Source organism: Xiphias gladius, chromosome 2 (genome assembly GCF_016859285.1).
Source record: "Xiphias gladius isolate SHS-SW01 ecotype Sanya breed wild chromosome 2, ASM1685928v1, whole genome shotgun sequence".
NCBI classification, from domain to species: domain Eukaryota; kingdom Metazoa; phylum Chordata; class Actinopteri; order Istiophoriformes; family Xiphiidae; genus Xiphias; species Xiphias gladius.
In genome coordinates, this window is record NC_053401.1 from 14,772,981 (window position 1) to 14,786,020 (window position 13,040).

Below are 13,040 nucleotides of genomic sequence, written 5' to 3' on the forward strand. Positions count from 1 at the left end.
TTTAAGGACTGTAACCAGCCCTATTGTGTCTTGTTTTTCTTTTCTTTTTTTAATTCGCTGCAATCCACCTCTTGGCAAGTTCACCATAACCCTTAAGATTCAGGCACAAATACTTCTACACACATGCTCTATAAAATTAAATTTCACCTGTTCCTCACTGGGGGAATTACATCGGAAAAAACCCAAAAACATGAAGCTATGTGGGAAAGGGTTAAATTGGTTGATATACACTCAAATGTACATTAAAAGCTGTACATTAGTTACACTAATAAGGTCCACTTCTTTTGGTCAGACTAAAATTGTAGAACAGAGCAAAGATACAGTTAGTTTTCACTGATTTATATCTCCTTTTCTTCCTTAAATCTGGCTTTCCGATCTGTTCTGCTAACCTCTATTTGGCTTTCAAGAGCCTTCACTGTCCTCTTTGAAGAGGCCACTGGGCACCTCCAGCCATTACTCAGTAATGGTTGGCTAAGTGCCTTGCTTTAATTACACACTGAAAATGACTGTTCATTTTCACTTTTCCCTATTCACTACACGGTCTGCTTCTTGGTTTTTCTGTGTGTCTCTCTTAAACGGTATGTACTGTATGTATGTGTTTCTGTGTGTGTCCATCTTTATATTAGAGTGTGTCTATGTATTTTACTGTATGTGACCAATACAATACCTTTCCCACAATGCTTCATATAAGAGACTCTAAGTCTTGGAGACAAAACAATACATACAGTAAGGACTGTGTTACATGAACATGGCTTTCCATTTTGAATAGTGTGTGCGAGCGTGTGTGTGTTGCATGTAGAGTATATAATAATGTATTTGGGGTGAAGGGGGAATGCCTTTTTAGCAGCTGGTTTTCTGTCAGTTCCTGATCTTCCCCTGCTGTTAAAGCCCATAGTGACTCAGCAAGAAACCAATATGACAAAATACCACACAGCCGGGGGGGACTGTTGAGGAGGATCTGCATTACATTTAAAAAAGCTTTTCTGTAGACTGAACAGACTGGGTGTTAAAGTCTCTCCTAAATCTTCAAAGCATCTAATTTCTAGACTTACTGTATCTCTTCCAGATCTCTTGTGACTTGCTTCTGCAGAAACTTTCACTACTGAAAATATTGGCAAAGTATAACTTTTTGTGCTATTTAGCCCAATTTTACCTATAAAATTATGTTTTTTATAAGTAGAAATATATTGAATGATAAAGCAACAATATGAATAGTATAAAAACAGATTGTACTTTATTTTCTCTTTTTCACCCATCCATTCAAAACAAGAGAACCATTTGACCCACCCTTTTCACTTAACACTAAATATGTAGGCTTATCTATATAGAATAAGGCAAGTGGTAAGTGAAGTTAAGTGAGGAAGCTAAGCTAAAACCAAAAGCAGACACAGTAAACTTGAAATTACTTGTAGAAGGAAGTGTCCAAAAAACTCCAAAAACAATTTTTCTTGTCATTTTCTGTAAAGCAATATTGAGGCAGAAGTATAACCTTAACCATTTTAGAGACAGACCAGATTGCAGCCGGTAGCCCTGTAAACCAATCTCTCTCTACAGTATACTGTCCATTACCTTTCTTTCCTATTTAAAACCCTATGTAAAGAATATTTATAGTATTGTAACCAGGGGGCTAAAAGTATCACTTCCGCCTGGATGCAATAATAAAGTATCTTTCAAACTATTGTGTGTAATGGCATGCATTGTTTTTTGCAGCTGTATCTTTTTTGATGTGGCAAATACAATATTAGAAGTTGCCAATGTGAGAATTTTTACATAGGAGCTGTAATAGTAATTGTCCCAAAAATTATCAGTTAATATCTGAAGTAATTTCAGTTTTAGCACAAATACCTTCATAAGCAGTCAGTTATAATTCGCCACCTACCAGTAATCACCACTAGTCATTATTCTTCATCTTTAAAACCAAGAAAACCCTTAAGAGTTGAGGAAAATCATACTTATCTTTGTGGTTGATTGCAGTTGTCGACTGATTTTGTCTTTTTAAAATGACTGATATCAGCACCTATATAACAATAAACAAACATTCTAGTTTTGAAAGGCAGTCTTAACAGGCCCTCTACCCCTTACTGTATTGGAAATTTTCGTCTAATGGTGAAAATGTTCTATTTAAGACAAAAAATGTTGAAAAATTTCAAAACAAGAGTCCTTTCCTCCTGTATTTTAGTATCAGAGGGAAATGTATGCATGAGTACACTGAGTGACCTAAAAACAGCATCAGAGGTTGGGCAACGTGACCTCTCCTGATGATATGCAAACAGATGTTGCTGGTCGGACCGTGTCCATCTGGCCAGAGGAGAGGAGAATAGAGAAGAGGAGAGGAAAGTAAAAAGCTCACACCTGCATCAAGTCAAATTAGTATGAGCATTGATACCGGCAAATATATAACCCCCAAGGTAAAATGCCTGGGTTCCTCTAAAAGATTTCAATTTTTTCAAATCTTTGCATTGATTCTAAGTTTCTGCTCCCCTTTCTAATGATAACCTCTCAGAAAAATTTCAATACAAGCGCAAGAGTTCTCGCCTGCTTCTATTCTGGTTTTAATACTCAATTCAAAAACCAAAATAAGGGGAAACAATATCTGCCACTATGAGTGACAGGGCTGCCTTCAATGGAAGAGCTAAATATGTAAGATATAGCCAACAATTTTTCATTTTTATCCTCATGCTAATGAATAGAGACCTCTTTGTTGAACCACGGGTGGTAATAATGCTTTATCAGAGGGAGTGAAAAGAATGAGAGCAGCAATCCATCGCAATCCAATGCTCTGAATTGAGATGGAGCCTTTTCAAATCAGTAATTTATGCTAATGCTGCTGGCACATCATCTTCCTAATTAGGTCCATATGAACAATTAGCTGATTGGCTTGAAGCTGCAAAAAGAGCTGTCAATCAGAAGATAAGAGAGCAGTGTGTGTGTGTGTGTGTGTGTGTGTGTGTGTGGGGGGGGTGTGACTGGCAAAGTGTCAAAATAACTTTGTAGACAGTTAAACAAGACTGAGATGTTTAAGGGATTTCAGGGAAATGCCCGACTTAGAAATTACCTATGAGGGTGGATGTTTGCATGTGTAAGCATGGGTGTTTTTATCTTTTTGTGTGTGTGTGCTCATTTGTGTGTCTGCGCACAAATACACGGTCTTCCCAATATGCAACTGGAGTAAGTGCAACTGGACCACTACAGTCCATTTAGGTTTCCAACACTGAGATAGGACTTGGCACCTCATTTAGCCACACATGCGTGTAACAACACCCAGCTCACACTCCCAAAGCACTGCCAAAAAACAAAACAAAACAAAAAAAAAAAAAACAAAAACAAATTTTGACTAACAGTGCTGCTGCGAATGTGGTCTTGTTTGTAGGGAGACTTGATGATGGGATTTCTCCATTAGCAGCAGTGAGTAAACATGCAAAGACATGTGGTGAAAGTACACACATGCATTTCAACAACCTTGTCCTTCATGCAAATTGATCACACTCGGCACATGACTAAAACATGCGCCAGTATACGATCATTAAAGCCTTCCTGTCATATGGCATCTTAAAATTTATGCTTCATGTCCTACAGCTTAAACATATGCACTAGCTCCATCTAATATATTAATCTGGCATACAGAAAAGTGCATTCCTAATGCCCTGTGAATCAATATCATATTGATCAGTGTTCTTAGTCAGGAAGCAGTTTTTACAGGCTCATTTATGAGTAACACAAAAGCGGTGAACCAAAAACCTGGGAGACACAAACATTGTCTTTCTCCTGTGTTTTACAAACTAAAAAACTGTAAAAAAAAACAAAAAAAAAACACTTGCAATTCTGCATGTGGATACAGGTTAAGGAGGGCTTATTACTTACTGTACATTACCTTCTTGTGACCACAGTTTCTCTGCCTGTTCAGGTTATTTTCTATCCAGTCTTATAACTGCAGTTTTTACAGATAGTTCTACATGTTTACTGTCAGTCAGGATTTATTTTGTGACTTAACTTTCAGTAAGTTTCCAACATTTTATATAAACTGTATGTCTTTGAATAATACTAAACGAAGATAAATACTAAGTACTAAAAAGCAGATTCAGTTCCTATTATTTTTTGGGGTAGTATGTATACTGCCAGTTTTGAGTACACTTACTTCTTTGATTTTCCAGTACAAATAAAAAACATACTCAAAACCTGCTTATAATTAGTATGTATTATGGGTTCGGGACACAAGGTTGATCCCAGAGTTCATAGTTTACATCAGAGGTCTTGTGGGCATGAGGCATGAAGCAGTGTTTACAGAAAATCCATGCCTTGGGCACCTGCATTGAATTTGAGGGGTTTATCGAGTCATTCACTGAGTCATCTGATAAATAATTCAGAAGATGTTTCAGGTTATCTTCCATGTTCAACTCTTGTGTAGTCCACTTACAGAAAACCTTTCCACCACACTTAACAAGTTGAGAAAAACTCCAGTGATTTTTTCAGGCTGTTACTCCCAGCTTTCAATGTTTGAGATATAATTATATTATATTTACATCAAGCCTGTTCTTCCTGACGTTTAAAATAAACAAAAGCCTGGTCCCTGACATGCTGGTTGATGGTCACCACAGCAATGTAGTAAAATCTTGATCATGTGAATTAAGTGAAAAGTCTAAAACTTTCAACATCCAACTAATCAATTCATCAAAGTTTCATTTGTGGTGAAGAAAAAAAATATAAAGCTTGGAAAAGAGATGAGATGAGATATGTTGTTTTCTTAGGGAAGAAACTTCTCCTTTCTACGTTTTTTTCCTCAAAATTGGGTAAAGTGTGTATATAGTGTGTATTCTCTTTAAAATCCAGCTGACTTTTGTAAGCCCTAAAAACACAGCTACAAAGGCAGCAGGAACATAGGAATACAAGGATGAAAATGGAGATATTTTTCCAAAGTTGCACACACACAGTCCCATTCTCTCCCTTGACAGTCTCCCCCTCTGTGAGTCTAATGAAGGCAGAGTGTGTAGGCAAGCATTTATGCCATGCCTGGGTGCACAGTCAAACCTCCTGAGCAACATACGTTCACAACCACATGTAAATAAACACACATGCGAGCACACTTGATGACACATGGAATAGGCAAGCACAAACACAATACAAGATTACACACAAGGGTGCACACTCAAACACACAAAGACACACACTTAAGCCCTGTGCACTTGACTTTAGGTCAGCCCATCTGTCGGTCTCTCTCTTTCCACCTTTCACTTTCTCTCACATGCAAATGTACAGTTTCCAACTGATTCACTCACACTGAGGGATCATTATCTTTGGCATACTACGGACACTGATTCATGATGGGGTTATTATCAAGGCAGGGACCGGCACACTCAGCATGTCACTTCTCATTAAAGGACTACAACCCCCATCCCTCAGTGTGGGTTCAATGAATGTATAGTCATTGACCTACCCTCCTTTTATGTAGTCCAGGAAGCTAACTTCAATGTCCACCAGGAATGACAGCAGCGTAACCTGTAATTGAGAGGGCCACAATCAGCTTTGGACAAATTCAGTTTCTTATTTTTACTAATACAATAAATTCAGTGACCTGGTCAATTACATTAAGCAGTATGAAAATGAAGTACCAGTCTGAACTAACTGTAGAATACTAATGCATTTCAAATCTAGTTAATACCACTCTATATATCAAGGAAAAGAGCAATACATCAGATGTGATGCCTTACTGTTCCAGAGTTCAGGTATTTCTTCTTCTTCCCTTTCTTCTTTGGATTGACCACCTAATAAAGACAGGGTTCTCTCTTGTAGCTTCAATGTCAACTTATTCATTCATCCATTATTTCAATCTTTCATTTCATTAACCAAAAATATTCACAGAATACCTTGCCATTTAAGACTGTTTATGGCAGCCAAAAACTGCCTTAAGGCATGTCTTGACTTTACATATGTTTCTTCAGTAGAATACCAAAACATGAAACTACGAGTCGATAAGAAGAAGCAGAATATAAAATAGATTAAATAAAATCTAAACAATACCCTATATTCCTCCGGTTGTGAGGTTGTTGAGTTCATAGTAAAATTTCCCTCTGTCTCTCTCGCGATGCTCAAATACACCCCTCCCTAAACCAGTAACCAGTATGAATATGCCTTTGAGTAATGCACATAAAGCTCAACATATCCAGAGGAGCAGCTAAAGCTAGAGGTGGATTGTGGCTCTAAACTAACTGATGTGACTTCATAAATATGTAGCAGAACACAGTGAGTACACAGTGACCCATAAGTTAAGATTCCTATGCATCTAAGGCAGCTGTAAGCTTATTGCTTTGAGACCCCCCTCTTTTTGTGAAGATATTAGAAAGGAGCCACTTTTTCAGCTGTGGGCCTAAATTCGTTTTGTCTGTCATGTCTCATTAAAACACGTAGTTGATCTTAAACTCCCTTTGAATCCCAAACACTGGATTTGGACTTTTAAATCAGAGCTTTATGGCCTAATTAAACTGTGCAAAGGTTAAACAGAAAGAGAGGACATTGGGGAAAAACCATACAAATGTGTGGATTTATGGATTTCTCCTTGGTTCACAATGCAATAGGTACACACAAGGACAAATCTGCCTCTAGAAATGAGGTGAACTGATTGAAACTTGGTTGTAACACAAACACACTCACACACACTAAGTGAGTGTGAATCTATCTATCTGCTATTCCTCACATACTTATCAATGTAAGTCTGTGTGCCTTTGTGCGTGTGCACATCTGAGCACTATTAGGCAAACAGTAGCTGTTTAAAATGACAGTCCCCTGTCCTCTTTGTGTGGTACTCTGCTAATCAAGAAGTGTTGACTCTTCCTGGGAGAAGATAAGCCATCATAACATATCAGTGTGTGTGAGTGTATACGTGTGCATGATCTACACACAGTATATATACACAGGGACCTTAAACATGGTCCAGGTGTGTAAGATTGTGGTTGGCATTATCTGAGTCTTATGAGAGCCCCCTTCATTTTAATCATTATTTATTTTCCATAAAAAAAACATAAAAATGTATGATATGTTATATTATAGGGAGCCTTTTTAAAACATACTATACTTTATATTGGAGATTAATGTTTTCCATGATTTTCAAGCCATTTTAGCATATGTTCCTAACCTTTTTAACACTCTCCATCCTTGTAACTGCGACGGGTAGTGGCAGTTATTTTAAAGGGTCAGTTCACCCAAATCACAAACAAACATATTCTCCAACTTTTTTTCTATTTTGTTGCTAAAATAAGATATCTGCCACCACCCAACACAATGAAGTTGAATGGAAATTTTGTTTGTAGGTCTCAAATCATTTTAAAAACTCCATTGAGTTGAGTTGAGAAAATGTTACCTAAAACAGAAGGCTACGCTGGGATTTTTCTTGGGTCCAGTGAGGCCAAACACAAATGTTGTGGGCACTGAATATATTTATTCTAATGTACGTAGGTGGGAGATCAGCATCATCATAGCAGGATTAAATTTCATATATGAAAATATGGGAGGCTAGTTATAGTGGACTATCGAGACAGCGTCGGTTGGGACTTAAGACCATTAGTTTGAAAATGACAAAAATCTGGGGCTATTACTAAGGCTGTTTTTCAGTAGTAACAGTATTAGTATTTTAACAGTAATTAACAAACCAAAATACAATTTGAGCATGGCAGTTTAATTTTACACTGGTTTAACTTGATTCAAAACATTTCCAGTAGTTTGTTCAATTACTGTTTATGTGAGTGACCTGCTTACCTGTACACTGGTCTAGATAGGAGACTCAGCATCAAACTGAATACAGTAACAATCATGTACATACAAGCTTGCAAGACACTCACACACAATCTCACCTCATAGACATTGAATTGGCTCTGCCCTCTGGATAATTCTCTGTAGCTGGTGCTGAAATCTCCAATAAAGTCGTGACTACAGAGAGGCAGAAAGAGAGCACAGAGAGACAGAACAAAAGGAATATATCAAAAAAGTAGTAGTGTTCGACAGTTAATTATATAAGATACAGACCACAATGTAGTGACAATCCCAACATGTGAGGTAAAAAACTCAAAACATTATTCTCAAACTTGTCTTGTAACAAGGTCCCATCATGTGTTGTGAGTTTTTAAAGGAAACTGAATTGCTTCATGTCCCAAAAAAGACAACTTAGTTAATTTAATGTTAGAGTAACAATTATGAGATTTGTTGTAGTATTGAAGCAATGCATGGGTAAAAAAGACAGCAGACTTTTTCATGTACATGGAAATTATTAAATAACACAAAAACTCAGTTAACCCAAACAGCTTGTTAAAAATTGTTAACATTTCTCAGTCCCTTTAAAAAACATTACACCAAAGCGTCACGGTGTCCCCCCCATCAGAATGAGAATGACACTGAGAAATTACTTCCTGTTAAACTACAGCTTGACAAATGTCACTCCTCTTCTTTTCTGTCTCACTGACTGTAGACTAGTGTTAAAGGAAATGTACTGCCATCTATTTATCAGTGTTTACTAGCTATGAGGTTGTCAGTACATATTATATTTCATACATTTACAATTTGCTCCAATGCTCATGATCCTTATAACCAAATTCGATAACACTACAAAAATTTGCTAAACAAACATACTAGATGTTGATAAATATAAGATGTCTGTCCACTATTGAAGCCCGTGGAACTAAGAGGGCAGTCAGACACAGGCAAAGAGCCCTGTGTTGAAAAATGCAAGGTGTGTTGCTTCAGGTACTTAGACAATGAAAATCTGATCCAGGAAGTTAAGTTGGAGTACAAGTAAGATTCATGAATTTGAAGGTTCATCAACTGCCAAAAGGCTGCACAGTGGCTTATAATATAACAAGGAAAAAACTGCCCTGGGAAGTTATCATGGTGGCACTCATTCTATCTTTGTATTTTGAGTATTGATACTTGCATCAACAGAATCATTACTAAATAAAAAATAAATAAACTGTTCTCACGTCAGACAGCTTTTTGGACACAAACTCTTTTCTTAGTCTATGTACTCTTTGTTCCGCTGCTGCTAAGACTTGTTAGTTTAGAGAGTTCAAACAATAAATATATTTGTTATTTATCATTAAAAACACCATTGCATGTATTAAGTAATTAACAATAAAACAAACGTCTGATTTTTTTGCAAATCAGGAGCTTACATGCACCTAATGAATCATGACATATTCCCTACATAATAGCAACTTTTTTTAATAATAAAAAAAATTGAAATTTGTATTTATATCTGTGAAACGGCCCAAAACTTTGTTTATACTTTTAAGGCAAAGTAACAAACAGCAGAGATGCAGACCCAGATGAAAACATAATTTGTCCTATCACACATCTAGATCAATTCAAACAATTGGTACTTGGTACTGGATGGCCAGCGTTTGCCAGATCAATTATTGAGTAGTTTCTAATCAATTGATAAATTAATATGCTTATGTATTTGCATCCTGTGATCTAAAAGGTTATATGATAGTTTTATCACAAAAATAACAACGAGTGACGGAGAGGAATTACCTGCCATCTCTGTCCCAGTCATATACCTCAACCTTGATTGTTCTGTTGGGAGAGGCAAAAGATATGGATCAAGTTGAAAATTAAAAATTTTAAAAAGATGCTTGACATATACAATAAAAGAAAAAGCCAACTCACTTTCCCCAGAGTAAAAAGTAACACAAATACCACATGTTAAAAGGCTTCATCCATACTTGTGAAATTATAAAATGTACCTGATATATATATGTATATGATTTTTCTTTTTTCTCATTGTTGTCGTGAAGCCATTAGGACAAGCAGATCCATTCTGCAGCTTGTCTTTATTCAAACACGCTTTCTGCCTGGCACTGTATTTTCTTGCGGTATTGTGCTCTCCTCATCTCCAAATACATCTATTTCTGCATTCCATTATAGCTTACAGGGAAATGGGGAAAAAAAAATCAAAAAAACAGAATAGTCTGCAAGAGACAAATATGCGGCCCTATCACTATATCTACCAATATCTTCAACAGAAGGGTAATTTCTCCCTGACAAAAGAATGTGAACGATACATAGAGAAGGAGATGGGTGAGGCAAAAAGAAAATTGAAGAGAGACTGAATTAAAGCAGAGAGAGCAAAAGGCACTGCTGAAAAGCATAAAGGAGGGAGCAAGCAAGAGTTCTGTTAAAACTGAGAGAAAATAAATAAAAGATAGTCAGAGTGACAAAATTATGTGGAACTCGTTCTCTCTCAGTCAATTACGTTTGTCTTTTTGACAGCGGAAAGTCCAGACAGATCAAATTTTGAGTCTCATGCACTATTGTGTAAAAATCTCTAACCAGACAGTAGTATTTCCTAAATTTTGTTCGACTTTTTTCTGCACTTTCTATTATCACTTTACAACTTTGACAGCTTTCTAAAACAAGTGTAATCTAATTTAAAACCTGAGCCAAAACTGCACTTTTCTATCCTTCTCACCTTTCAATATGAGAGAGTGGAAATACAAACCATCATTAATGGGCCTTAGAGATGCTTAAAGAACCAGATACACATTACAGGAAAGTGGGCCATAAAAGTAAGGAGTGGGAATAGTATAGTGATGTGGATGCATGTGTTTCCTGGTTGATGTAACACTTTCTCCTCATGAGAAACCAGTGTGTCTCGAGCTTTCTTAATAACCGTGTGTGTGTATACATGCATGTGCTTATGGGTGTATGTCTTATTAAATTGGTGTTATGCCACATCTCAGTAGGAAACATCCCGTCACTCTGAGCTTTGATGATGTGACAGGTAATTGACGATTTTGCTTTAATCTTATGACTTCACTGCATAAATGTGTGTGTGTGTGTGTGTGTGTGTGTTGGTGTGTGGTTGTGTGTGTGTGTGTGTGTTAGTGTGTTTGTGTGCGTGTGTGAGGGAGTGAACACAGGCCCATGAGAACACCTATGAGCACAAAGACATAGTTCCCTATTGTTTGCCAGCATGAGTTAAGCCTTATCTCTTTTCCCAGGCTGCAGAGAGGCAGACCCAATGTGTGAGTGCTTGTGTGTGTGTGTGTGTGTATGTGTGTGTGTGTGTGTGTGTGTGTGTGTGTGTGTGTGTGTGTGTATACTGTATGTGCAGTCCACTGTGGGTTTCCTCAGTCTTCCATTGATTAGACATGGTGTGACTCAACTCCCTAATAAGCTTATTGGAGCAAACTTCAGATCAATGCTGCTGTCTGCTAGCCAAGCTAAGCTAAACCCTATTGTCTGCTTCTCTGTGCCTTTTTCATTTCATGACTGCTATCAAGACAGGAGATGGACACAAACACAACTGACACACCTTTATCTACTTACTCTTTTTCTCACTCATACTTGCTCTTCTCCTGAGATATAAAGTAAGCCATGTGTCCCCCACAGCAAATGTGGATTTCAGCAATGTAAATCATTAAATGAAAGTTAGAGTGCACACATCAAATCTGTTATAAGAGGCAGTGAAATCATTTTATAATTCCATATGTTTTGCATAATTTTCTAATATCTTCCAAGACATTTCCTAAAAAGAACCATGTTATTTGGTTCTAATTAAAGGGAACACAGAGACAGTATTTAGTTGGTACACTTCCTAATAATTAATTCCAATTAATTGCTAGCGCAACCTAGAGAGTATTTTAATCAGTGCATTGTTGGTTAACATTCTAAAATTTATTGCAAACCCTCCTAAAATAAGATAAATGTTCCAAACAGCCATGCCATCAACCATAAACATAGCATCCCTTCGTCCATCAACGAATCAATAACAGCCACAAGTGCCACTGATAGCTTCTGTATCCCCAGCAGTTCCAGGATCAGTACTGGACAGTGGTCATGATGCTTTTTAATGCAGATGATCTGCCATGACCTCCTGAGCTGGGGGGAGCTGATCTACTGAAAGTCTTGAACAGTTACATATTATGTTTATGTTCACAGATAAACACGATATTAAATGTCAGCCTTGCTGTCACCTGAAAACCTTCAGAGTCACATTAATCTAAGCCCTAATCTAAGCCTGTTTGATGGAGCAGACACATAGATTCTTGCCTCCATTAATATATAGTCAAACATAATGTTGACATTTTTTTTAATTAGTTTATCTTAAGTTTCAGTTTCATCTCCTGTTTATTTTTCTGTTTTCTAAAGACATGAAAAACACCCACATAAACAAATACCCCATTCATACTCGGGTGACAGTGCAATTACCATTATAGACTTAATAAAATAAATAGGGTGAATGTGTGTGTGTGTGTGTGTATGTGTGTGTGTGTGTGTGTGTGTGTGTGTGTATTGTTTGGGGGAAGGACAACACTTGTTGTGCTACCAAGATAAATGCAGAGAAATGTGACAGAGAACTGACTTTAGAGGAACACACTGCATTTTGGCTCTTTCTTCATGTTACAGTTGTATGACAAGAGAATTAGTAGTGGTCTGCTCTCTGTCTGTTTGAACTTGTGTGCTAAATATAAACCTGACCTTCAAAAAATAATGTTACAAGATTATCTGCCAAAAGTAAAGCATTTCCCTGAATGCATCACCTAGATAGGACTGTAGTTATGGCAGAAGCAGAAGAAGTTGCACTAAAAGTATTGACTTAGATTAAATAATGCTTATAGAAACGAAACTGTCAAACATATTTCCAAATGAAAACCAAATAGCAAAATCAAAATCCACATTTTGTTTAACAGTTTCATTTATTAGTTATTTATTTACTCTATCAAAGTTACAAATTTGGAAAAGAGGTATAGCAGAAAACAGACATTATGCAGACAAAGGTAAAAATGAATGACTATAAGCTGTTTATGTGGTCCAGTAACTTATTTAATATTGCAGATATTTATGTCATTTGTTGCCACCTTTATTCAGATAAATATGGCTTGTGTAACTTGAAAAACATATTTGAGTCAGTAATAGTTGTATGGAACACACATTTCTGTGCCTAATTAACCCCTATATACAGTAAAATATAGTGTGTGTTTTTCCCGTGGATGTAAGCCATAGCCAGCAGTGTTTCATTGTGTGTGAAGTAGCCTGACAAGGCCATTAGACACAAT

General features: G+C 36.9%; 1 protein-coding gene across 7 annotated transcripts in view; it reads right to left on the reverse strand.

The window, feature by feature from the left end:
• The window catches only part of LOC120799632 (copine-8), a 97,370-nt gene that overhangs the window by 27,241 nt on the left and 57,089 nt on the right, over positions 1-13,040 (reverse strand). For 6 of the 7 annotated variants that reach the window (XM_040144882.1, XM_040144856.1, XM_040144863.1 and 3 more), the window contains 4 exons: positions 9,514-9,555; positions 7,842-7,917; positions 5,706-5,759; positions 5,432-5,493 (listed from right to left, as the gene is read on the reverse strand). In XM_040144882.1, the coding sequence (XP_040000816.1) occupies positions 5,432-5,493; positions 5,706-5,759; positions 7,842-7,917; positions 9,514-9,555 (234 nt within the window). The remainder of the gene's footprint in view (positions 1-5,431; positions 5,494-5,705; positions 5,760-7,841; positions 7,918-9,513; positions 9,556-13,040) is intronic. The other variant, XM_040144873.1, reaches the window with a different exon arrangement.